Source organism: Diabrotica undecimpunctata, chromosome 6, assembly GCF_040954645.1.
Source record: "Diabrotica undecimpunctata isolate CICGRU chromosome 6, icDiaUnde3, whole genome shotgun sequence".
Classification (NCBI taxonomy): domain Eukaryota; kingdom Metazoa; phylum Arthropoda; class Insecta; order Coleoptera; family Chrysomelidae; genus Diabrotica; species Diabrotica undecimpunctata.
This window is the reverse complement of record NC_092808.1, coordinates 113,047,193-113,072,767: the sequence shown is the minus strand read 5'-3', so window position 1 is coordinate 113,072,767 and position 25,575 is coordinate 113,047,193. Positions and strand designations below refer to the sequence as shown.

General features: G+C 33.4%; 1 protein-coding gene across 2 annotated transcripts in view; it reads right to left on the bottom strand.

The window, feature by feature from the left end:
- The window catches only part of LOC140443751 (uncharacterized), a 58,771-nt gene that overhangs the window by 13,151 nt on the left and 20,045 nt on the right, over positions 1-25,575 (bottom strand). For both annotated transcript variants that reach the window (XR_011951260.1, XM_072535169.1), the window contains exons 4-9: positions 25,252-25,431; positions 21,421-21,644; positions 19,264-19,419; positions 8,289-8,583; positions 4,673-4,940; positions 869-1,061 (exon numbers count right to left, since the gene is read on the bottom strand). Coding sequence is in view for 1 of the 2 variants with exons in the window: in XM_072535169.1 (XP_072391270.1) it covers positions 869-1,061; positions 4,673-4,940; positions 8,289-8,583; positions 19,264-19,419; positions 21,421-21,644; positions 25,252-25,431 (1,316 nt within the window). In the remaining variant the exon portion in view is untranslated. The remainder of the gene's footprint in view (positions 1-868; positions 1,062-4,672; positions 4,941-8,288; positions 8,584-19,263; positions 19,420-21,420; positions 21,645-25,251; positions 25,432-25,575) is intronic.

Genomic DNA, 25,575 nt, shown 5'->3' with positions numbered 1-25,575 from the left:
TCGAAGCTATGAAGATCATTTTGGAGCCTTTTAGGGGTTACTAGACTACATTCATGCACTATTCGTTGTCTTAGTTCTTCCAATAATCTCCATTTGAGATATAAGTCTAGAAGAGTTAAATCGGTGATCTTGCTCTCCATTCAATAAGCCACCGATTTAACTCTCCTGGACTTCTGCATATGGTGTTATCGAAAAAGCAAAATTTATATTACCATTCCAGCTTCATTGGACGAACTAACATATTAAATAGTGCATGAATGTAGTGTAGTAACCCTTAAAAGGCTCCAAAATGTTTTTCATAATTGCGAACAGCAACTTTATAATCGTATGGACCTTGGAGGATATCATTTTGAACATTTAGGTAAATAGTTATAGCTGATGAGTAAACTGTTTTGAATTATAAATTTATTAATTTAAAATTTAGTTCATTTTATTTAAGTTACATTTGATAAAGTTTCTAATTAATTTTGCAAATTTGGTTTTAATGTAGTATTTGACATTACCGAAAATTGACACCAGCAAAACATAGGCGTTATGATTGGTTTTTAAGAGGTGTAAAACTTTCAATAAAAGTAAAACATACTTTTTCACAACAATAGAGTTAATATCGAAAAAAATATGGATGTCTGAATTCTCCAGCGAAACACCTGTCTAACAATGTGCTACATATGGTATAATCCCTATTTAAAATTTAAGGATTGGGGTACTGGAAGGTAGGTTATTGACCGATATCTATATCGTTAAAAGATGATCCCTTTAGAATAAAAATCGACCTGTTAGCATTTTCTCAAAATCCAATGAATATTGCCAAATATCATGGTGGACTACTTTGAGTGGTCAAATGGTACATACATATTAAAGCGCTTACCTTCGTGAAAGGCTGGGAGAATTACAAGAATTGTTCTCTAAGAAATTTCGACGTAATGCTAAAGGACTTTGACTTTCTCCACTAGGACGTCTACTGAGTCGAGGAGGTGGTTCGGGACTTTGATGCCTTGATGATCGACCGCTTCGATCTCCACCCAATTGCAATTTTAAAAAGGAGGAAAAACGTTTCTTTCCTGAAAAAAAAATGACAATTAGTTCTCATGTCGGGTATTAAAAAGTGCACATAAAAACTTAAATATAAAATATTATTTGCAAGCTTAAACATACATTCTTCTTCTTCATCAAGTTCAGGTCCTTTCGGTGATTGGCAATCATTCTGGCAATTAAATTTTGTTTGTTGCGTGTCTGAGTAGTTCAATTGAACTACAGCCAAACAATTTACACAGCTTTTACGTCTTCGTCCTCTTTTTCTGTCTTTGATTTTGCCCTGCATCATATGCCTTAAGAGTTAGCATATTTCACATATCATAATGTGTCCCAAGTATTTCAACTTCCTGGTTTTTGTTGAGTTTATTACAACTTAACATTGTTTTCCTAGTTGTTCGAGAACTTATGCGTTTGTTTTGCGATCCGTCCATGATATTTTCAGAATACGTCGGTAACGCTACATTTCGAATGCTTATAGGTTGTTAATGTTTGATTGTCTCAGTGTCCAAGCTTCAACTCAATATAAAAGGGTGGAGAACCTATAAAATCGTAGCATTCTTAGATATTGTAGATATTGATATTGTGATCACAAAAAAGTTTTCTCACTCTATTAAAAGTTGACTATTTACTTTTGTTTGATCATTGTCTTCTCTTATCCAAGCTCCAAGATATTACGAGGATATTTGCTCAATTTCTTAATATTTTATGTTTTCTTAATTACCATAAACTTAGTTTTCTTCAGATTTATTTTTAATCCATAATTGTTGCAATTCATAATGAGTTGTGGAGTAAGATGTTGCAGTTCTTCTAGTGTCCCCGTCAAAAGAATACTGTTGTCAACACATTTTATGTTATTGAGTAGTTCACCGTTTATTATTAAGCATTCACTGACTTCAGCCAGCGCTAATTCAGATTGCTTTACTATATAAATTAAACAACAATAATGATGACTACACTGTTGGTACACCCCCAGCAAATCTGGATGTCCTCGTTCAATTCATCTGCAACTATAACTTTGGCTGTTTGATTCCAGTATAGGTTACATATAATTCTAATGTGTCTGCTGTATATGTTTTTGTTTAATAAAATTTCAATGAAGTAGGCATATAATTTCTAATTATTTCTTATAATTCCTTATGGACAGAAGCAATACGAAAAACAGTTTAGGGGTTAGGGCGTTCTCCGTAAGCGACGCGCAGTTGCGGCCTCGCCTGATCCCTGTGGAAAGGGATCAGGCGAGGCGAAAGTCTAGGGCTACCCCTTAGACGACGAAAGGGACCAAAGAAGCTAATCCTGAGAATTGTAACTCTCAACGTCGAAAGAATGTCAGGTAAAGGAGAGAAAGGTAATAAACCGAGAGATCTTAAAGATGGATGCTAATTAATATACAATACTGCGAACGGTCATGGCAGACATTGAGTGGAGTGTTATTTAGAACAACGAGTGGAAGGAACATCTAGTAAGGGTAACCAGAAGAAGTGATAGAATAATGAGGTTCCAAATGAATACAAGCGATACCAACGTGAACATTAATGTACCTACGCCCCACAGGTAGGGTGTGAATAACAGGAAAAGGAAGAATTTTGGAGTGCCCTTGACTGTGAGATGCTTGGGATTCCTGTAGAAGAAAAGTGTTTTATTGCTGGTGATTTGAATGGACATATTGATAGAGAAAGAACGGGAATAGAAAAAGTTCATGGCGGTTGGGGAATGGGAATAAGAAGTAATGAAGGAAATAGTGAACATTATGAACACTGAAGTCCAGTATCCTACCTATAGTAGCAGGGGGAGGTTACCAACTGTAAAGTGACAAAGGGTGAGTGTGTAACTAGTCAACACCGACAGGTGATAGTGGATATGGAGATAAAGGTGAGGCGGAAAGGAAGGCATCAGAAAATAAAGTGGTGGAAGTTAAAGGATAAAGAGTTGGCAAAAGTATTTAAGAGTAGAGTGCTGAAAAAGTTTGAGCAAAAAGATACAGTAAATGATTGGTGGGAAACCAACAGCAAATTTGTGGTACAATTGGAAGAGGAAGTGCTAGGAAAATCAAACATCTGGTAAAGGACCTCCTAGGGACAAAGAAACATGGTGATGGAACGATGAAGTGCAACAGAAGGTAAGGGAGAAGAAAGAGGTTAGAAAGAGATATGAGAGGTGCAAAAGAGAGGGAAGATAAGAATACATACAAGATAGCAAAGAGAGGAGCAAAGCGTGCCCATAATGGAGACATTCAGGAATGTAAGAATTATAGAAGGATAAAGTTAATGTCGCATACAATGAAAATTTGGGAGAGAATTGTAGATCGAAGGTTAAAAAGGGATACATCGATATAAAAGTTTAGATTTATACCAGGAAGGAGAACATTGGATGCCTTGTTTGCTTTGAGACAGTTGATACAAAATGCGGCGAGAAGAAAAGAGGGCTACATTCGGTATTTATAAAGGATATTTATATTTTATCTTGAGTAGGAGTACGACACAGTTCCTAGACAAGAGCTACGGAGATATATGAGAGAGGTTTTCTGAAAGTAAGTAAGGCTCGTGAAGGATATGTATGAGGGTGCATACACCAAAGCAAGGACTTGTGAGAAGGTAAGGGAGGAATCAATTGCTCCTTGGTCAATGCTCTTTGCGGATGATATCGTGTTAGTGGAGGAGAGTAAAGAAATGATGGAGAAGTTGGAGGGTTGGAGAGGAGCTACTGAAGAGAGAGGACTTAAGGTTAGCAGGAAAAGGTACTCGAAAATGAAGTATATGTGGTTGGGAGGAACAGGAATGGAAAATGGGATACTAAATTGTGGCTTGTAAAGAAAGTTCAGGAAAAGAAGATAGCTGAAATAAAAATGTTACGGTGGATGTTGGGTAAGACTAGAAGTTCAAGATCGGGAACGACTTGATTATAAAAAGAGCCAAAAGTGACTACAATCTCAAAAAAGGTTCAAGAACAAAGACTGCAATGGTTTGGTCGGTCGATCGTAGGAATGAGAACTATGTGTGACGAAGGATAGAGCTGTTAGCATTTGAGGGAAAGAGAGGTAGGGGAAAACCGGGAAGATGGAAGGACTGTGCGGAAGAGGACTTGGGAGAGAAAGTTTTATATGAAGAGAACACGATGGACAGAAATGAGTAACGAAGAAGAATAAGGGACAGCGACCACTGAAAAGGGAAAAACTAAGGAAGAAGATGAAAGAAGAAAATTTATACATTCATCGTTGGAGAGTCTTCTTATACGTGTCAAAGGCGCATGTTTTATATCTTCGTCTTTTTGGATGCTTTCTGGAATTCACTTTTTTTTGTCATTAGTACCACGGAATTTTAGATTTTAGTTGAAGGTGCAACACAATACCAGCTGCTTTTATAGAACGTATAAACCGTGAAATAATTATTTTAAAAACACTATAGAAAGCACTCTATACGTACAACTATAAATAATTGTAAAAACTTTTATAATATCAAATAACTAATAAAAGTTACTTTTCAAAATCTTACGGGTTCAGCGTGCTTACCCGATCAAATGGTAACAATCGCACATGAGGGAATGCTATCACAGACTACAAATCACCACAATTGTCAATATACATTATTTTCCCCAACTGTAGAGGACATAAACTTCTATATTTTAGGAGTTACAAACTTACCTGACTCTTCAGCCTCCTTTGCCAGTTGCAATTGTTTTTGTTGGTGGTAAAACCTTTGTAGTATTATAGGACTAGTATTTCCACTGTGATAAAGCGGTTCTTCTACTTGGAACTGTGACCTGAGCGGCAATGGAGAAGCACTCGGCGACCTCCACCTCGTCTCGCTAGCAACTCTTCGGTGTTCATAAGGACTATTTGGTGCTGGTGAAGAAACTTCTAAAGGTCTTCTACTAACAGCAGGTGAGGCAAAGGATGATGCGGTGCTGTTCTATATAACAGATAGGAATCACTATTATATGTTTTAAAAACAATACAAATATTTGCGATATATGCATTCGAAATAATGACGAAAAATAAATGTGTTCATCTTTTCTGTGATTTAGGTCTCGGATGTTCTTCATTCCAACTGACGTAAAAACAAAAACATACTTTTTAAGTAATCACATGTTACAATTCATCGTTTTTTTCTTTTCGGATCTAGAGTAATCCAGCTTAATGACACACTACGTATGAGAATGGGCATGACCCATTTAGAATAAAAATAACTCTTTAAAATTGAAAATTACTAACAGATTTTAATCATTTTTTTTATTATTAAGTAATAAAAGATGTAAGTCTGGATAAAATTAAAAATGTTTATTCAAATCCCACTGCATACTATGAATTTTTCATAGTCGAAAATAGATCATTTATATTAGCGACTTTTTCATTAAAAAAGATATATCACTGGATTCAGAATTTTGTGACCAAAATTTCAAATATATTTATAAATAACGATGATAAACCAACAAAAATAGACACAACTAAAAAAAAATTTGTATCAAAAGATATTCATGGAAACTTTAAGTTTTAATAAAAAGATAAATAAAGTAATAAAAGTTTTGTTGTTTGTACAAAATTTAAAACTATTATTCCCGCTTTAAGGACAAAAAATGCGCCACAACGTGGCGTAGTCACGGCGTCAATAAATAGCGGTTCTTCAAACCGATTTACTACTCTCGGTCAATTCGTTTCTAGTCATTATATTATTATATTTACTCTAAGCAGGTTTAAATTAAATACTACATGAAAAATAACTAACAAAATACAGACATTGAAAAGTAAAAAATTAAAAGTATATCTGTCAATAAAAGATACTAAAACAAACAGAAAAATAAAAGATCGATACTAAAATTCGATTCTTAACGATTCTCGAACGTCAGAATTAAAAAATCATCATTAATGTCATTACATCCGATTAATATAACAATACAAGATCGTCTGTTTAATAACGTTCGATTTCATAATCAATTTACAATGAACATTAAATAAATTAAAAGTCCACTTTAAGTGTAAATTTCAGTTTCATAATATCTTCTACGACCCAACTTTAAATGGTAGACATATGTCGCTTACCCTGGGCAACACACCGCACAAATATCTCAATATAAACACAACTTGACATCACCACTAGGCTTACCACAATCACCAACCAAAGAATACTGAGTTATTTTAAACACATATCCAAACGAAGGGACGGTATAAAGAGATTGGTGGTTGAATGAAAAGAAAATTGTAAAAGAACTCAAAAAAGGTCGCGGCTACGACAGGACCAAATAAAGACAGTTTACTCTAATAGTTATTCTCTCTCATAATGTCACATATAAAGGATAAAGGTACAGACGAGGAGGATAATGCCATGAAGAGTTACTGAAAACATTGAGCTGAAGATAAATGTTGATAAAACCAAATACCTGGAAAACCACCGTAATAGAAGACAGCCATGCAGAAAAGCCACTTTGGACAGAGATGAGTTCGAACTCTGGTCCACTTTCAAATACTTGCGTACTCAAGTAAGCGACAACAGTTCATTTAAAGAAAAAAATAAGACATGGATAGCAGCTGGAAATGGTAGAACATCAAAAATGAAAGTTTACAAAGTAGTAGTAAGACCAGTACTACTCTATGGGGCAGAAATGTCGACTTTTACCAGAAGATCATATAATTAGGCGAGGAAGAAGGATTTTAAGAAACGATTTTAAGAAGTAACAATGAAGTGGCCATGATATATGGAGAATCTAACTGGTAGCGGAAATTACAGCAAAAATGCTAAAATGGGTAAACCACATAGAAAGAATGTAATAGGCTAAGGATCGTTCAAATATTACGTAACGCAGTTAGGGGTGTGTTGTAAAACGTTACGGTGCGTTACAGGGAAGGGAGGGGGAGTTCCAAAAACTATGGACATCTCATAAGTTAGCAATTCTTTTCGTTTACGTTTTACAGGGCATCCTTCGATTGCATTGTACAATATTGATATTTTGTTCCTTTTGTTTATGTTTTACGGGAAATCCTTCGACTGTGTGGTACGTCCTTTTTATTTTGTCGGTAATACACAGAAATACGTTGCTGTATGTGTCAGTATTGTTTGAATTAGTATATGTCATCTAAAGTTGAAAAAAAAAAACGTGAACATTGACTACGATGTTTCGGCGGAATACAGAAAGGCATAAGATAGCTTTTGGGATCCAGCAGAACTTAATCTGGCATGGTATAGCACTCACATCCGTAAATCGCAATATTTCTTGCAAGTGATTAAATGCACTGTTGCCGCTCGACGAGTGCATTGAAATCTGTCTTTCCGGATTTCCTCCAGTCAGCCTGCCCAATCCTTCAAATCCCAAGTAAGCCCGTGATAATTAGTCAGTTAGATAAAGAATCATGTAAGTTCTCACCACTTCTTGTGAGGTTGTCATTTGATCTGTGGCCTTCACTGAAAGCATTTAAGCAGGTTTCTACGATTTCTTTTGTCCATCACTACAATGCGACCTCAAGAACAGAATATGTGTAACCAGTATGATTAAACAATAAAGTTATTTTACCCCCTCTCCAGTAATTTTCGCAACATAATTGTTACTTTTAGGTAAAAATGGTCACTTAGGTTAAAACTGACGGTGCGGTACATGGGGAAGTCAAAAATCTTCAAAAATTGCGTTAAGTAATACTTGAACGCCCCCTTAAGGGAGGCTGCCGAGGAACCCCAGGAGACACACGACATCGAGGAAGACCTCGACTTCGCTAAAAAATGATTTCAGTTTGATTTGACCCTTGAGTAGGTAAGTAATACGTAGAGAAAAATTTTAAATATCTAAGAAAAGCGGAGGGAAGGACAGTTATGCTCTCATCAGACGACCTTTACGTCCAAAACCACTCAACCGCAATGTCGAAGAACACCGACAACCAAAAGCTTTCTTTTCGTATATTAAAAATGTGATGAATCAAATTAACAAAACATAATATAAAAGTCTTCAAAGCAGCGAAGACGACACAAGAAAGTCTAAGTTCGGCAAAAGATTCAAGAGAACCGTTGTCCACCCAAGGAATTTCATGCTGTACTTTAGTCTATATTCGAATGATAAAACGTAGTCTATCTATTACATCCCTCTCCAGACCCACGGAAAATTACAATAAGTATTCGGTCTAACCGCCCTTGATAATATATACCGCAGCTGCAGACGAAACGACAAGAAGAAATAATTTCAGACCGCGGTCTATAAATCCCGAAAGCAATGTACCATTACATACTATATAAGTTTAACAAAATATACACAATTTTATTATAAGATTAATGTCTTACCTGTACGATCCTATTTTCCAATTGTTCTTTTAATGAAGCCACATGGCTTTGATGAGCTTGATAAGGCGAATAACTTCTAGGCACCTGGTATTCTTGACTTTGATTGTCTCTTTGAAAGCAACTAAATCGAGATATATGCGAAACTTTCTTTTCTGGCTTAGGCGACAGAGGATTTGGTGACAAAGTCTTGCCGTTGGTAAGAATTTGTGAACTCGTGGAGGAAGGAGGTTGTTGGTTGTGCGCGGATTGGCGTGAGGTGAAGAACTGTCTAATCGAGTTTGCAGTAGAATTTTGTCTAGAAAAAATTAAATAGAATAGTTGTTATTCATAGTCAAAATCACTTATAGTTTTAAGTAAACTTGTTTATATTTTCATAGCTTTAAAGAAATTTAACAACACGTTAAAATACACAAAGATCAAATAAAATAATTTTAAATTTTGAACTTTTTCTTAATCTAAAATCCACATTAGAATTTAAACTGTATAATTTAATTTAAAAAAGTCAAAAAATGAATAAGTTAACAATAATAGTTATATAAAATGTATATATTTAATTATTTGTCTTCAACCTATGGTTACCAAATTTCATTAATATTTTTGGAAATCATCAATTTGGATTTTGTTAAATAGTTTAAAGACCTGATTTTTTATTATGTAATAACTTTTAAAACCCTGAAAGTGTTACGTTAATAATAATAGAAGATACAAGACCACTCTAACGGAAGATTTCAGAACATGAAACCTGTGTAATATCTTATCTTCAGAAGTTAATACTAAATTTAATATTGTCTAGTAAGGCAAAATTCGAGGAAAGCGAAATGTGGGAAGACGAAGAATATCGTGGCTTGAGAACTAGAGGGAATGGTTTGAACGCAGTAGTGCAAAACTATTTAGAGCGGCAGTCAACAGGATCCGCATAGCCATATTAGATAGAAGATGGAACTTAAAGAAGAAGCAAGGAAAGCCACATATGACGCCAAAACATGGATCATGACAGAAAAAACAATAAACGTTATTAGTACTTTTGGAAGAAACATATTGGGGCCCATTTGCGACAATGGTATATGGATAATAAGGCAATCAGGAGTTATATCGATATTAAACAAACCGCTTACAGCAAATTATACAAAAATAAAAAGATTGCGCTGGGAGGGTCACCTTATAAGAATGGATAACAGAACACATAGTAGTTTAGTGGAACTATGGTGGGACGTCGGTCGGCCAGTAAAAAGACCAAGGAAAAGGTGGATAGACGAAGTGAGAACCGATGCTAGAGAGAAATTGAGGATGGATAACTAATGGAGAGTAGCCGAGAAAAGGGATGCTTAGAGGCGGGTGCTGGGGGAGGCCTGTACCGGACTTGGCTGTAGCGCCATTGGAAAGAGAACAAAGAAAGCTTTCAGACCCTATACTACTTGTAACAATAGTGTAGCAGTGCTACAGGACATGGAGACCCTTGAATTTTAGAATAAAAGTAATTATTGGTGTCGCCGAATCATGACACATCGGCTAAATTTTCACATGAACTTCAACGCCACAGAACAAAGATTTTGTACTAAGACGTTTAAAAAATTTCTGAGCACCAGTATACTACTCGAAGTGAGAGCGAAGAGAAAGCTACTATACCGCTAGGCTACTGAGGAGACATTATTTATAATAAAGCGATTTCTATAAAACAGGGAAAAATCTCTAAGATTGATTAAAATATATTTTTTACTAGTTCTCGGAAAGCCAAAAAGTGTGAGCAACATAATATAAAAATCATATCAGAACTCAAAAAAACAAGTTTTGATCTTATAATTGATCTAATTTTATAAAAGATATAATGTTCGAGAAGAAAAAGATTTTTAAAAAAGCAGGCAGTTTTAGTTTAATGTTATAAAGTTTAAGAGAATGTATAACATTAATTGTAAATCAAATATTGATAATCGCAGTGTGGCTTTCAGAAAGTACTTGGAAATATAGTTATTGACGACAAGGATATTCGGGTTGTGGCAATGAGAGTACTGAAAGTGTGAAGATCAAAAGAGGTGTCCGAGAGAGGTGTCTTTTATTCCCACTTCTTTCAATATCTACTTCGAGGAAATATTTAAAAGTGTCAGAGCAGTGGAAAAGTGGAAAATGCAACAGAGAGCATAATTTTTTTTTTAATAAACATCCCATTTAATTTTCAATCTGTAAAGTTTTATAATAGGCAAATGTTAATGACAGTAACAAAACATTTAGGGAAACTGTCCAGTGACAGTTTTCTTTAACTTATATAAGGTGGGGGTTTGGGCAGATCACATGGAAGATGCCTTCTTAACCATCACTGGACGTCTCATTACGGGTTGAGCCAATACGTTGGGGTGATTTTATATGCGTTTGCCACAATTCTGGTGCGTTGGGGTGATTTTATATGCGTTCGTCACAATTCTGGGCGAAGTACAATATTTCTTCTTTGACAGATTTTATTTTAAGATCACGAGCAATAACACTGTTGCGTTAACACTGTTAACAATATGTTGCAATGGTTATACTATTACTAGTGGGAAGATAAGCTGTGTAGATGATATAGAGGGTCGGACCAAGTACACTCCCCTGAGGCACGCCATACCTTATTGGGCATAGAGTTGTGGTTTTGTCTTGATACTTTACTTGAAAATGTCTATTTGAAGCTAGGATGTAAGGAAAGGTTTGAGGATAAGATTTGAATGTTGTCCAGGAAGCTTTTTTCTGATTTTGTATAATAGTCCATCGTGCCAAACTTTGTCGAAAGCTTGGGCGATGTCTAAAAAGATAGCAGAGCAGTTCATCATATATTTTTTTATAACTCGGTGGGACTTGTTCGATGGGAGCATGTTTCGATCTAAATCCAAATTGATGATTAGGAAGTAATTGAATTGCTTTCAGAATTGATTCTATTTTCTCTACAAATACTTTTTCTAGTAACTTTGCCATAGCAGAGAGTAGGCTGATAGGTATGTAGGATGTTGTTTACTCAGCAGCTTTTCCTGGCTTGAGGATTAGTATAATTTGGTCTACCTTTCACAAAAGCGAAGCGTATCCCGTCTGCTGTTTTAAGCATTTTATATTTGTGTCAAATATCTCAGTCCCTTGTACGAAAATTCTTCAGAATTTTGGCACTAATTAAGTCGTATCCTGCAGATTTTTTTGGATTCAACATACGTATGGATGGTTGCTAAATTGAGGCCTTTTTAATTTTTTTACAACTTTTCATAAAGCTTGTCAGTAGCTTCTGAAGCTGTTAAGTTCGTAAGATGGTTTTGAGTTTTATTGTTGTTATTAGTATTTAGTAAGGTCTTCAGGTCTAGGGTAGCTTGATTTAATTTGGTATTGTCTGCAGGAGCACGAGTTTTTTTTGCCAGATTTTCTTTATTTTTCGTTTCTCTGCTATTTGTTGTTTAATTATCGAAGGTAGTTCTTGAGATGTGCTGGTTGAGACTTGGCTTGGAATTGTGTCCCATATCGCTTTACGTTTCGATCTTGTAAAATTTTCCACCGCGTTCTCTATTTCATCATTGGTTTTTAGAGGAATGTAGAAATCCAACAAGGTATCCAGATATTCGCAAAAATCTTTCCAAATAGCGTATTTGTTGCCTTTTTATATTATGTTAGTGCAGATTGTAATTAGAATTGGAGAATGATCAGAGGACAATTTAAGACAAAAGTTTGCAATTTTTGGGAATTCCCTTGTAAATTCCAAAGTCGACAAAATAAGGGATTTTAGTTTTGTCAGCTGGCCAATAGGTTCACCTGTTGATATAAAGTCAAGACTTTGTTTTTTTTTGTGGCTTTTAATAGTTTTCTACCTTTTGGTATTCTAGAGTCCACTATATATGCTTGGCATTTTAATCACCAGCCGCAATAAATCTGTTGCCAAGTATAGTAAACAGCTGCTCATATCTTTTGTTGGTTATTGAGTGCCTTTTGAATATTGGCTTAGTTCGTGATGCTTGATTGTCGACCTAATAATTGCGGTTCCTCCGTGTACCCTGCCATGTTTTGCTAGCCCGTTGGCATTTCATACAGCTATTTTAAGCAACTTAATCATTTTGTTAATTTGTTCACGACAGTAGTAAGGACTTAGTATTGTTCCCATCTGTTCCAAAAGATTTTTTAACATGTTTTTAAGTTCATCTATATCATTCGTATTTTGAACTCTTGATATGCTTGCTCAGCTTTATGCTGAGATTTATGTTCAGCATAAAAATAAACGGCGAGTTAGCGAACAACACAAGATATGCCAATGACACGATGACCCTTGCCAGTAGCATAAATAAATTACAACAGATAATGGAAAGGGTTAATGAAGTCAGTGAAGACTACGGCCTAAGCCTCAGCTTTAAAAAGCCAAAATGGATGCTGATATGCAAAAAAGCAACAATATGAAATATGAAATTTTCACCATATGAAAAAGCTCCTCATAAGCAAAGATTTGTCTTTTCGTCTAAAACTACGACTAGATAATAAATGCTATATTTTCCCGATCTTAATATATGGTGTGGAGATTTGGAAGCCTACGGAGACGCTCATGAAAAAACTAGATGCATTGGAAATATGGGTGTACATATTCATTCTTCTTCGTATAACCTGGTCCGAACATGTCACCAACATAGAAGTAATCCACAAAATTGGAAAAGGAAAAGAGATATTGATCACAATTAAACAAACAATACATTAATATCTATGCCCTTTATTCAGACACGATAAGTACTGCCTACTTCAATTGATTATCCAGGGGAAAATAGACGGCAGGCGGGGACCAGGCAGAAGACACTCGTGGTTGTAAATTTTGCAGAAATGGTTCTGGCTCACATCGGTTAAATTGTTAAGAATTGCCGTAAATAAGATAAGAATTGACATGTTAATAGATAACGTTCGCAGCGGACAGGGAATAGGAAGAAGAAGATAATATTAATTAACAAACGAATGACGTTAGCTAGGATATATAATCAGATAAAAATGTATTAGACTCTAAATGAGATTATAAATTACAAACAAGCAGTATATATCACTTAAGCATAATGTGATAAAAACTATTGGTTAAAATTCCTACAATGATGATTAGATCTCATGACCGATAATATTTCTAAAAATGTTTTGCATAAATTTTACAGAACAAAAATTCGACCAGTCACTCTCTATAAACTATGGTAGATACTGGTTTTGAACATTTGTCAAGATATGAGATGTATCTATTGCATAGTCATTTCTGGGACTTTTAACCCTATATATAATATTAACGATGGAAAATCTTTCTGATTTTCATGAAAACTTTAAGTCAATTTGAGAATATTTCTACGGTTTTAATCGATTCAACACATCCAATACAGCATGCAAAATATACCTCAAAACAGTAACAGAATTATTTGTGCAAAATATACTAAAATATATACATGTACACAATGCAAAATTATGGTATGTTAGCGTATTAAAAATATTAATATTTTTAACAAATAAAATAATAAATAAAATAACTGTACAAACCTACTGGATGCAGTATTCGTTCATCTATAAAATTAAATACCTAAAAACACTACACCATTCCCAAAATGGGACAAGCGTTATTAAAAAAATTAAAGTGTCGTGTAAGTAACAAATCCCGTTCAATACAAGTATTTCTAACTACTAGATAAAATGACGGTTTCCACGACGAATTAACACAATTTATTTTAAAAATTGTTACCAATTATTATAAACCGTTGTACTATGTCTAAACGTAAAAATCACAAAATTCTGTGAAAGATTTTTTTTTATTATTCATTTAAAATTATCTATTGAAATTTCTCAGAATCTTAATATCGGTAATTACCCTCTATCTTGAATAAAACACTATTGATCTATTCCCAAGTTATTAACCTGTAAATTCAAATGAGCAATCATATATATATATATATATATATATATATATATATATATATAGATCCGCATTTCTGTGCGATGCTGTATCAGCTTATTTACTGTCATAGAACCATCTTAAATTTGGACGCCTTCTTAGTCTCTTAACGCCTCTTGGATACCACAGTGTAATTCTAGTGGCCCATCTATTGTCCGTTCTTCTCGCTAAATGTCCCACCTACTGCCATTTTAAAGATTTAATTTTGTGGATTACATCACTTACCCTGGTTTTCTGTTCTTCTCGCTAAATGTCCCACCCACTGCCATTTTAAAGATTTAATTTTGTGAATTATTCTATTCTTTTTCGATCTCCCTTTTCGTGTCCAAGTTTCCAATCCAAGTGTCCAATACACTGATAGACTGCTTTAGACTGATTGTCAAAAAGCTAATGAATAATGCCACTGTGGCAACGATAATTAGGATGCCTTCATCCGGCGTATCGTACCGATGATTTTAACGGACTTACCATTTGATTTTAAGCATCTACAATTTTTCGTGGGTTTGGCTTTTGTAATGGCGATAAACAAATCGCAGGGACAACCAACGTTTGCGGAATCAAAGGGTTTCCATGTTTCGCGCATAGACAATCATTCGTCGCGTTTTCGCACGGAAAACTACTCAGTTGTATATTTACGCACATATAAAAACCAAAAATATTGTTTATCACAAAGAACTAAATTGATGAAACTTTTTTCGGCATAATGTTTTTGAGTATTTGTTTTTTTGGTTGCCTGTTAATTTTTAGCTATTGAACTTTTAGTTGAGTCGTCAGAGACGAAATCCTCTAAAAATTATACGAACAAGCTGAATTTTGCTGAGAATATTCTAACAAAGAATATTTTAACCTCGGGCTTCCTAAAACCACGCTCGTAGGGAGGTAAAAACGCAAAAAATCGATTTACCAAAAATCTGTACGACGTAGAAAAAAATATTTCAAATAAAAAATGTAGCTGAGATAATTTCAAACAAAAATGTTTATTAGCACATTTTGTGTAGAATGAACCGATCTCTCAGAAACAAAACTTGAAGTGATCGGTGATTTGAATATCAGTTACACGCGTGTAATCAATGTTCAATAAAATTTGATTCTGCTCGACGGCAAAAATTCGATATCTTTTGATCAGAGCGCCCTATCGACAAAAATTAACATGCATTTGAAAAGTAAAGAGAACAGCTTTCGTATGCAATTTTTACATTTTGCCGCAAATCAGATCAGTTTTTGAACTGATAAATTTGTAATTTTGAATTTGTTTTGTTTTATTTTTTAAAAAGGTTGACTTTAATGTAAATTGCATTGAAAGATCTAGATGATTTCAATTTATTAATAATTTAAGTTCTTATAGTGTCCCAAACGTCTAGAGTTGTAAACCGACAGCAACATTGTTTTTGTTATTTTGTTATTATTATTTATATTTGTAACTGTTTATGGTGAGATAATAATAAATATGTAATGTTTCTCCCTAAACCAAGAGTATTATTTCCTTTAAAAAGATTTTAACCTTTTTGATGTATTTTTTACGAAAGAAAAGCCTATCTTTCCATCCAGCAGAAAGATTATTGTAAGCGGCGTCCATTTTAAATAGCTTAGGAACCTTCTTGTGTTGTTTCGTCCAAGAAATCCATGTAAGTACCTTTTTGATTTTCTTCCTTTGTAGTTGCCCCTTTCCAGTCCCTTTTATTCACTTATCTACGACCCAGCTCTCCAAACAAACCAAGAGAACCGTTCGCAAACGTTCCGGTTTGTTTTGCTTACCCTATCCCCAGCCCAGCAATTTCTGTCCCCAATTTTCAACCCCCTATAAGTGATCCCAATGTGGTAGGCAATATAACCGCTACACAGCTATAAAAATAGGGCCGATCTGACAGTACCTCAATACGTATTTTTAATTAACTATGTACCCCTATGACTTAAAATGATTAGATAATTGTAATTTTTTTTACCTATTTCTTTTTCTAGACTGGGGTAGGATGAATAGGGCGGCGTGAAGCAACTGAATAATCTATCTTCATAAATAAAGTAATAGTATGTTCCATAAATACGTATAATATAGTTTCAATTATTTAATAAAATTACAGTGAGGGATAAGATTTATGCGAAATTTTAAAAACCATCCTACTGGTAATCCTCTATTGATACCTATTGTAACGCAGACCCCTAGAGAGACATTACAGAGTTGTACTAACCTTTATCCATCATTCCAATAAAATTACCGGAGCAGTGTTGAATTTTGAATTATTAGTTTGTTTAAATGTTTTTACAAAGTATTGATCGGAATAATGGTTTTTAGAAGTAAACGATCTCGCAATATACTATTAAAAAAATACTTACGTTTATCTTTTTTCTAAACTTAGGACAGGCAAAATAAAATATTTTTCAGTTACGGAAATAAGTAGACATTTTGTTTTGTGGGTTCGTCAATGAACACTAATTATTGATATACACAAAAAGAAGTAAAACTTATTCCAAATCATCGTCATTAAATATTTTTGTGAAATATTATCAACAATATGATGTCTTTGTTTATAACATTTAAAAATAATTAAGAGAAATTCCTACGGTTGACCTAAATACAAATTTACAAACAATTTCCGGTAATGGCTAAGTACATTTTCGTAGAATAATTAAATGGGGCGGGATCATTGTCACAATATTTAAATAACGGAATTAGTCATTCTTAAGCAGTATATTTTGTGGTTCTTTCAGCCAGAGTTTGTAAAAAAAAGTGTTGTGATATATTTTGTATTTATCAAAGAAAAATATGTGGCGGCCATGGGAAAGTGATGTGCATTTACCTGACGAAAATGAACCCACGGATAATTTAGAAGATGAAGATGAAAGTGCGGGGCCAAGTACTCAGCAAAGGAAGAATTTGTGTGTAGCTGAGCAAAATATGATGTTATATGTATTTGATGAACTTGCTAAAAAAATGACCAAATATGAAGCTGTTAAGCAATCGCGGTTTTAACAAAAATGTCTTTTCCACGGTGTACCGTTTAATATAAACAGGTTCGAAAAGTAGAACAACAAGAAAGGATTTGGGAAGCTCTAAAAAAATTCAACCTCAACTCTTGAAACCTATTAGTGAGACAATATATAATATGTATGCAGCTAAAGTTATGCCTAACCTAAACAATATCATGGCAAAATTAAAAGAAAAACATATCGTTGATGATTGTTCCACAAAGACTTTGGGAAGATTTTTAACCAAAAATGGTTTTAAATATAAAACTGTCAATAAGAGACAAACCATAATGGAAAGTAGCCGCCTAATAAAATGGAGAATTGAATATATCGAAAAAATTTCACAATACCGCAGTGAGTGTCGAGAAATTTATTATCTGGACGAGACGGTTTGATTTTCACGAAACGATAGATAAAGCCTGGACAAACGGTACAAGAAAATGCCAAATAGATGTACCCCATTCTAGAGTCAAGCGAATTTGCATATTACATTGCGGAGGACAACATGGATCGGTTATTGTTGAGTTCCAAAAGTATTAGACAGTTCTCTAGACTACCACCAAGACATCGAAGGGGCGCTTTTTGAATCGTGGTTTGAGAATACATTACTCCCAAATTTAAAAGAAAATAGCGTGATTGTTATGGACAATGCATCATATCACTCCAGATGCATTAAAAAAATTCATACCAAACAGAGTGGGAAGGATGAAATTCAAGAATTTTTAATAGCCGAATACCTATATTTTGAGGATCTTTACACCAAAGATCAACTAATCCAGGTCATACAAAAGTTGTAACTAAAGAACATATTGTAGATAAATTAGCCATTAAAAATGGACATATTGGTAACAACACATCTCCAAAAGATACCCAAAGTGTTGTCGAACTAATAAAAACAGAGTTCAAAAATATCAGTGCTCAAAACTGACAAAATGCAATAGAACATGTAAAGAGAATTGAAAAAGATTACATGAAAAATGTCACAGCCCTGAAGAAAATTATTATTAATTTGGCTGAGAGTGATGAAGAGAACGATAATGACGATGAGTTGGAATAACTGTTAACTCTAACTGGAAGATCCCAAATGAATGTGAATTTCCAAAGTGGCTAGTATACCATTTAATTTATAATAGTAAAAAACCAATGGGTAACTTTTGTGACATCGTATGTGACATGTAAGTAAATAAAAACTATTTTTGAAGTTACACTTCTTTAGGCGCGATTGGGAAAAATTGATGAGTGAATTTTTATAAAATTCACAGAATGAAGTACACGCATATTCACAGCATGAAGTTAGTTGCTACATCTAAATCTTTTAAGTTGTGTATTAATGCAAATAAAGTGCGAAAAAAAATATATTGCTGTTTTTGTTAATTCGATTATATTAGGACGGTGATAGATATTTACTGATGATTTGTATATTGTATATGTATTTTTTGTGTGTAAAAATCGACCTGGTTCAGTAGTTTTCATCTATTTTATAATTACGTAGAAATTACATTTATCCGTTACTTTAGGACCTCACTGTATAATATATTAATATTAAGTGTTCATTGACGAACTTAGCACGGTTAATAAAAAACTTGTAAATTCACCAAAAGAAAATTTTTAGTTTCGTAACTGAAAAAATATTTTGTTTTGCCAGTCTTAATTTTGAAAAAAGGTGAAAGTAAATTTTTCTAAATACTATATTATGAGGTAGTTTACTTTAAAAATAATCAGTATTTCGATCAATTGGTAAAAATATTTAAATACACAAATTAATAATTCTAAATTCAACACTTTCTCCGATAATTTTATTTGAAATTTTTATTTTATTAGTACAACTCTGTAAATGTCTCTCTAGGGGTCTGTGTTACAATAGGTATCAATATCGGATTACCAGTAGGTCGGTTTTTAGAATTTCGCATGGATCTTGTCCCTCACTATAATATCCTTTATTGTCAATTTTAGACTGAATAAAAAAATATCCCTGACTATTTTTTATTACGAATAGAACAATAGATTATTTAGTGTAATATATATTTCTTTTATAAACCAAAATTTTAATGAAATACTTATATTGAACGGAGTTTAGTAAAATACTGAAAAGCAACTAACCATGCAACATACCTAGACGCAGCCCGGTTTGCCATTTCTTCTGAAGTTTTGATCAAATGTACATACCACTCACCAACATTCACATTATTTACCCTCTCGTATTTCTTTATGAATTCGTGATTTTTCAAAAGGTTGTACTTTGGTCTATCCTTGGGATCTTTTATTAAACTGGAAAAGAAAACATGCGGTTAGTAGAGTTGGTGAAAAACCTCATGAACCTTGGAAATACGCATGCCCGAAAATAAATACTAAAAACATTAAAATGACCCATATCTTTTTAATCGGGCTAAATGCTATGGTGATGCACGTAAAACCCAATGGCCGTACTCTACTAGTAATTGGTTTTCATCATACACCGGGTTTTAGGTTTAGCACAGAGTATCATTTGTAGAGTTCAGCAGAGTAGCAGCAATTACATTATATGAAGCGAGCGTTGTCTATTACTAAAACTGAATTGGAAGGTCAATAGGGAGTAAAGTAGTTCTTTCAACCATTTCATATCATTCTGGTGATTCATGTCGTCATGATAATCACCGGTTTTCAGACAGTATTTCAAAATGAGAGCAGAATTTTCAACAAATCCATTTTTAGCACCATAATGTAAAATAATCAGTCGTTGTTATAAACAAAAAATTGTGAAATGCTTTAAAATTATTTATAATGATAATGTATCTGGCATTCAGAATTGTATTTTTTGAGGATTCTTGGAAATTCTGTTCTTTTGCCTCGTATGTCATACTTTCCACCAAAATTTTTCTGTTGTCTTTCACTTTTTTTCCTAATCCTAATTCCTAAGAAATTCTAATTTCTTCAGTTTTTCTAAAAGAACATAGTTTACCAGTTACAATTCTTTCGTTTCTATTAAATTCGTAAGCAGCGTTCATGGGTGGTATTCTTTGCGGATATTATCAGCAAATGTTTAAATGGTATTCCTTATACTGTATTCCTCAAATAGATTAACTGATGACTTAAGGCTGGATTTGCAAATGCTTCTTTTGGGTGAACCTAATTTTGAAGTTGATGGTTTATTTTCGCCTTCATTAATTACTCTCTTTACCGTACTGTGTAAGACACCAGTTATTTGAGCACATCGCTCTATTATAAATAAAGGAGTTGTGCAATATCTCAAATCTTTTTCCTGTTTCATAAATAATTGGCGAGGCAATGCAGGCCAAACTTACCAAATTTTTGTAGTTGGATGGATCACAATGAAACTTGTTGCATTCGATTCGTAAGAGTGTCAGTAAATTTTGTGAACAAAAATAATGATTTGGAAATAAAAATTGTATTATTGTACAAGGAAAATGTATTTTCCAAAGTGCATTTCGAAGTGATGAAAAATAATAAATTTGTAATTCGGAAATAATTGACGAAGATGTCAGTCTATTATAATTTTTTACTTAACAACAACTATAGAGTGTAATAATTCAGTAACTGTAAATAAAACTATATTTTACTGCATGACTTTTTATTTTATCATCGTCGATCGAGAAGAATCGGACACAGGGAATAGAAACAATTCGAAATTATAATTACCATCGTATTTTGTCCATCATTTCTGCCCACGATTGTCTAATGTTCGCTTTTCTGCGCCATGTTGTGCAAGCTTGTTTTTTTATGTCATAGTCCCATCTTAAATTCATGCCTCTTGGATACCACAGTGTAATTCTAGTGGACCATCTATTGTTAGTTTTTCTTGCTAAATGTCCCGCCCACTGCCATTTTAAAGATTTATTTCTGTGGATTACATCAGTGACCTTGGTTTTCTGTCTGATCCATTCCATTCTTTCTCATCTCACTTTGTTATACCTAGAATGACTTTGAGTTTCGCTATTATCTCTTTCTTTAGTGTCAAAGTTTCGCAGCCGTATGTCATGATTGGTAGTATACACTGATTGAATGCTTTTTTCTTCAGGTGGACTGGCATCTTAGATTTGAATATCACTCCATTTTTATCAAGATGCCGAAGCCAGTTTCATTCTCCTGTTGATTTCTGGGAGTAAGGAGCAGATTTATGTATTAATTGTCCCAGGTATACATAACCGTCTACTGTCTCAAGTGCAATGTAGTAGAGAGAACCTACTCTACTACAACATACCTGGGAAGACTACCTGTACTGAAATTCACTTAAAATGTATACTTCAGAAATAAATCAAGTTGTTTACTTACCAATACTTTACAAAACTCCTAAATTCTTCTGAGAATCCCTTATCCATGGGTAAAGTTGGTGGATCTTGTCCTATTACTTTGGTGAGCACCTCAAAATCAGTCTTACAATCTTGATAAGGAAACACTCCCGTCGCCATTTCAACTAGAGTTATACCAAGCGACCACACATCTGCTCGAATGTCATAATCAGGATTCTGAGGGTCAGGAGGCTCGATTCTTTCAGGCTTCAAATTAAATTATTAAATTGATACAATTTTTTAAATATTTATGAACTTAACAGCTTACAAAAAGGAGCTTTAACCTACTCCGCTCTAATCTACAGGTTAAATTAAAGAAATTGGGAAAATCATCCAAGCCAAATAAAACACAGAGAACTCAGAAGAAAGTTCAAGAATAAAAAAAGTATTATGAAAATAATCAATTAATTCGGAGGAAAATCAAACAGGATAAATAATTATACCTTAAACAATATTGTACAGGAACAATAACCTTCAGAGGAAACACAACGACTTTAATATTTATAAAAAAAAACTGAGAGAAAAAACACTTACATGAAAGTCAAAAGAGGAAAACCTACTCACTGATTCAAACAGTAAAATCTTGAGTGACGTAGAAAAACAATATAAACAATGGGCAGAATTAAATCCAGAATTAGATCGTGAGGAAAGAACCCTATATATTAAAATGAAAAGTGAAAAAGCTATGCAACAGTCCAATAACAATAAAGTAGTTGGACCTGTGGACCTGACCAAATTCCCGTGGAACTATTTAATCTTTTAGATAAGAGAGCATCGACCACTAACAGCATATTTTTAAGCAAATCTACAATAACGGATATCCATATTTTGGTCAAAATAACCTAAACAGTCTATGTTCCAATAGTTATGACTCACTCTGTATAATTGTTTTTTTATATAGCAGGACAAAATAATTTTTTGAAATATAATCCGTTAATCAAACTACTGAGAACAAAGAACATCGACAAACAGGATATAAGAATAATAAATAATCTGTATTATGAACAAGAAGCTGTCATAAGAATCAAAAGAGGTGTTAGACAGGGTTGTGTCTTGTCGCCATCACATTGTTTAATGCATACTCAGACGAAATATTCAAAAAAGCATTAGAAGATGAAGTAGCAGGCATAAAAATATATGCTGATGATACAATACTAATAGCAGAAAATATTACAGATCTACAAAGAATATTAGATAAGGTTGTTGCAGCGAGTGAAGAATTTGATCTGTCACTAAACATAAAGAAAACAAAATTCATAGTTATACGAAAGAAAAATATTAAGACACATCAATCTACACGTAAATAATAAGACGATAGAACGAGTTCATAATTATAACTATTTAGAGGCAAATATTATTGAAACAAACGATTATACGAAAGAAATTAGAGTTAGAATAGAAAAGGCCAGAGGTGCATTCAATAATATGAAACAAATGTTATGTTGTAGAGACCTCAGCCTAAATTTTAGAAAACGAGTACTAAAGTGTTATGTATTTTCTGTTCTTTTGTATGGTGTGGAGACATGGACTTTAAATAAACAATGTCTCAATAAATTGGAAGCATTTGAAATGTGGACATATCGAAGAATGCTGAGAATCTCCTGGACAGACCAAGAAGAATAGAGAACAGCAGGGAGATACTGGATTCCATCAAAATAAGAAAACTACAATATGTGGGCCAAATAACACGTGGTAACAGATATGAATTCCTAAAACTAATAATGCAGGGAAAGATTCGAGGAAAGCGCAGCATAGGTAGAAGAAGAATGTCCTCGCTGAGAAACCTCAGAGAATGGTTTGAATGCAGCTCAACTGAACTCTTTCGGGCTGTAGTGTCAAAAGTTAGAATAGCGGTGATGATTGCCAACCTTCGTCGCGGAGATGGCAAGTAAAGAAGAAAATAATTTTTGTTAAAAAACGATGAATATACGTCCAAAAAGTCGGTTGAGACAAATTCTGAAATAAATGTAACCATTTTCAGGAACAGTTGTTCAAACGATTTTGAGTTTAGGGTTTATTTGTGAGAATTCAAATCCATTGCAACAGTAATGAAAAAAGTTCATTATTAACGAATTAATAACAATCATTTAATAAATAAAAAAACTGCAATTATGTAATAGACATCAAACAGACGCGAAATTATATAATCCAGTAAAATAAGGCAAAAAAGGGGGCAAACCTCGGAATTAAAGATATAGGAATAAGCTGAAAATTTGCATACGCCTTTATTTTGATGATATAAAACTTACCTCAAAAGTCTCATATAATCACGTGTCCGCGACTTAAGATATTAAAGGTCAAAGGTCACGAAAATGAGCTTTCTGTAAATATCTCGTTTCCCTTACACTTTATGACATTTAAGGTGGTAAGAAAAATTGTAGAATGGAAAATTCTCTTCAATTTTTGTCTCAAGTACTTTTATGTACCTTCAACCCTTCTTAAGATAGAGCGCAAAGAGTGGGGGACCGCTTACCTGTGTATACGGTAACGCGAAGTCAGCCAGTAGGATTCGTAGTTATGGTTGGGAAATGATTTAGAACCCCAAGAATTCGGCTGGGTAATGCAAAATGAATTTCTGGAACCAATAACAACATTATTACCGCCAGCACCAGAAGAACTGCTGAATACAATATTTTGCAATTGCAAGAAAGGTTGTGGTTCTAATTGCGGATGCAGGAAATCAGGATTTCAATGTACTTTAATTTGTGGGCAGTGTAATGGACAATCATGTCTAAACGCTTCATCAACTTCAGATGATTTCAATGAAGAAAGTGAATATGCACCTGATATTCTTGAATATTTTTATTCTGATACTTTAATAAACGAGAATGATGATGATGAATCCGATATTGAGCAGTCAGAGGAAGAAGAAGAAGAGGACGATGAAGAAGAAAATTAATACAAAAATATTAACCATACATAATAAAAGAATATATATTATATTTGTAACTTTAATAAATCGATTATTGGATTAATAAATAAATATATAATTTAAAAAAATAATAAATATGATTTTTTCAGTATTTAATTATATATAAAAATGATTATTGTTGAATTCTGCACTTGATCTTAATTTATCGTATATACAGCTGTTAAAAATATCATTAAAGTTCATTTAAAATATTTCATTTACTATTGTATGTTTGTTAAAAATAAAATAAATATTATATAAAAAATATATATTTTATAATTAATATTTATAAATATAGTTTATTAAATAATAAATAATAAAAATTTAATCATAATAATAGTATTTTAAGTGAATAATTAACTATATAACTTATTATTTATTGAATTCTACTGGCTGACTTCGCGTTACCGTATACACAGGTAAGCGGTCCCCCACTCTTTGCGCTCTATCTTAAGAAGGGTTGAAGGTACATAAAAGTACTTGAGACAAAAATTGAAGAGAATTTTCCATTCTACAATTTTTCTTACCACCTTAAATGTCATAAAGTGTAAGGGAAACGAGATATTTGCAGAAAACTCATTTTCGTGACCTTTGACCTTAAATATCTTAAGTCGCGGACACGTGATTATATGAGACTTTTGAGGTAACTTTTATACCATCAAAATAAAGACGTATGCAAATTTTCAGCTTATTATCTTTCATTCCGAGGTTGCATCCTTATTTTACCGGACTAATATAGCGTTTACAATTTTGTACATAATAAACTCTAAACATGTATGATTTTTCTAAAAACCAAAATCATTTCATGAATAAAAAACTTAAACAAATTGAGCTGCATTCATTTCCTGGATTAATATTTCTGAATTTCTATATTATATATTCTATATTATATAATATACTTACAGCCATATATGCCGCACAACCAGCACTTCTAGTTTTCGCCATTGAGTCTACGAGTCTTCCACTAATACCAAAATCACAGAGTTTAACGTTACCTTTTGTGTCTAAGAGAATATTTGAAGGCTTTACATCTCTATGCATAACGTCATGTTTATCTTTTAGATACGACAATGCTGCGACAGTCTAAAATATAAAACACATTTTACATTGTAATATTCCATCTGTTGACTACAAAAAAACAACAAGGATATCAGAATCGTCTTCGATCAAATAAAATTGAATTTAGAGTACATAAGAAATCATGGTAAGTCATGAGGAATTGTACAC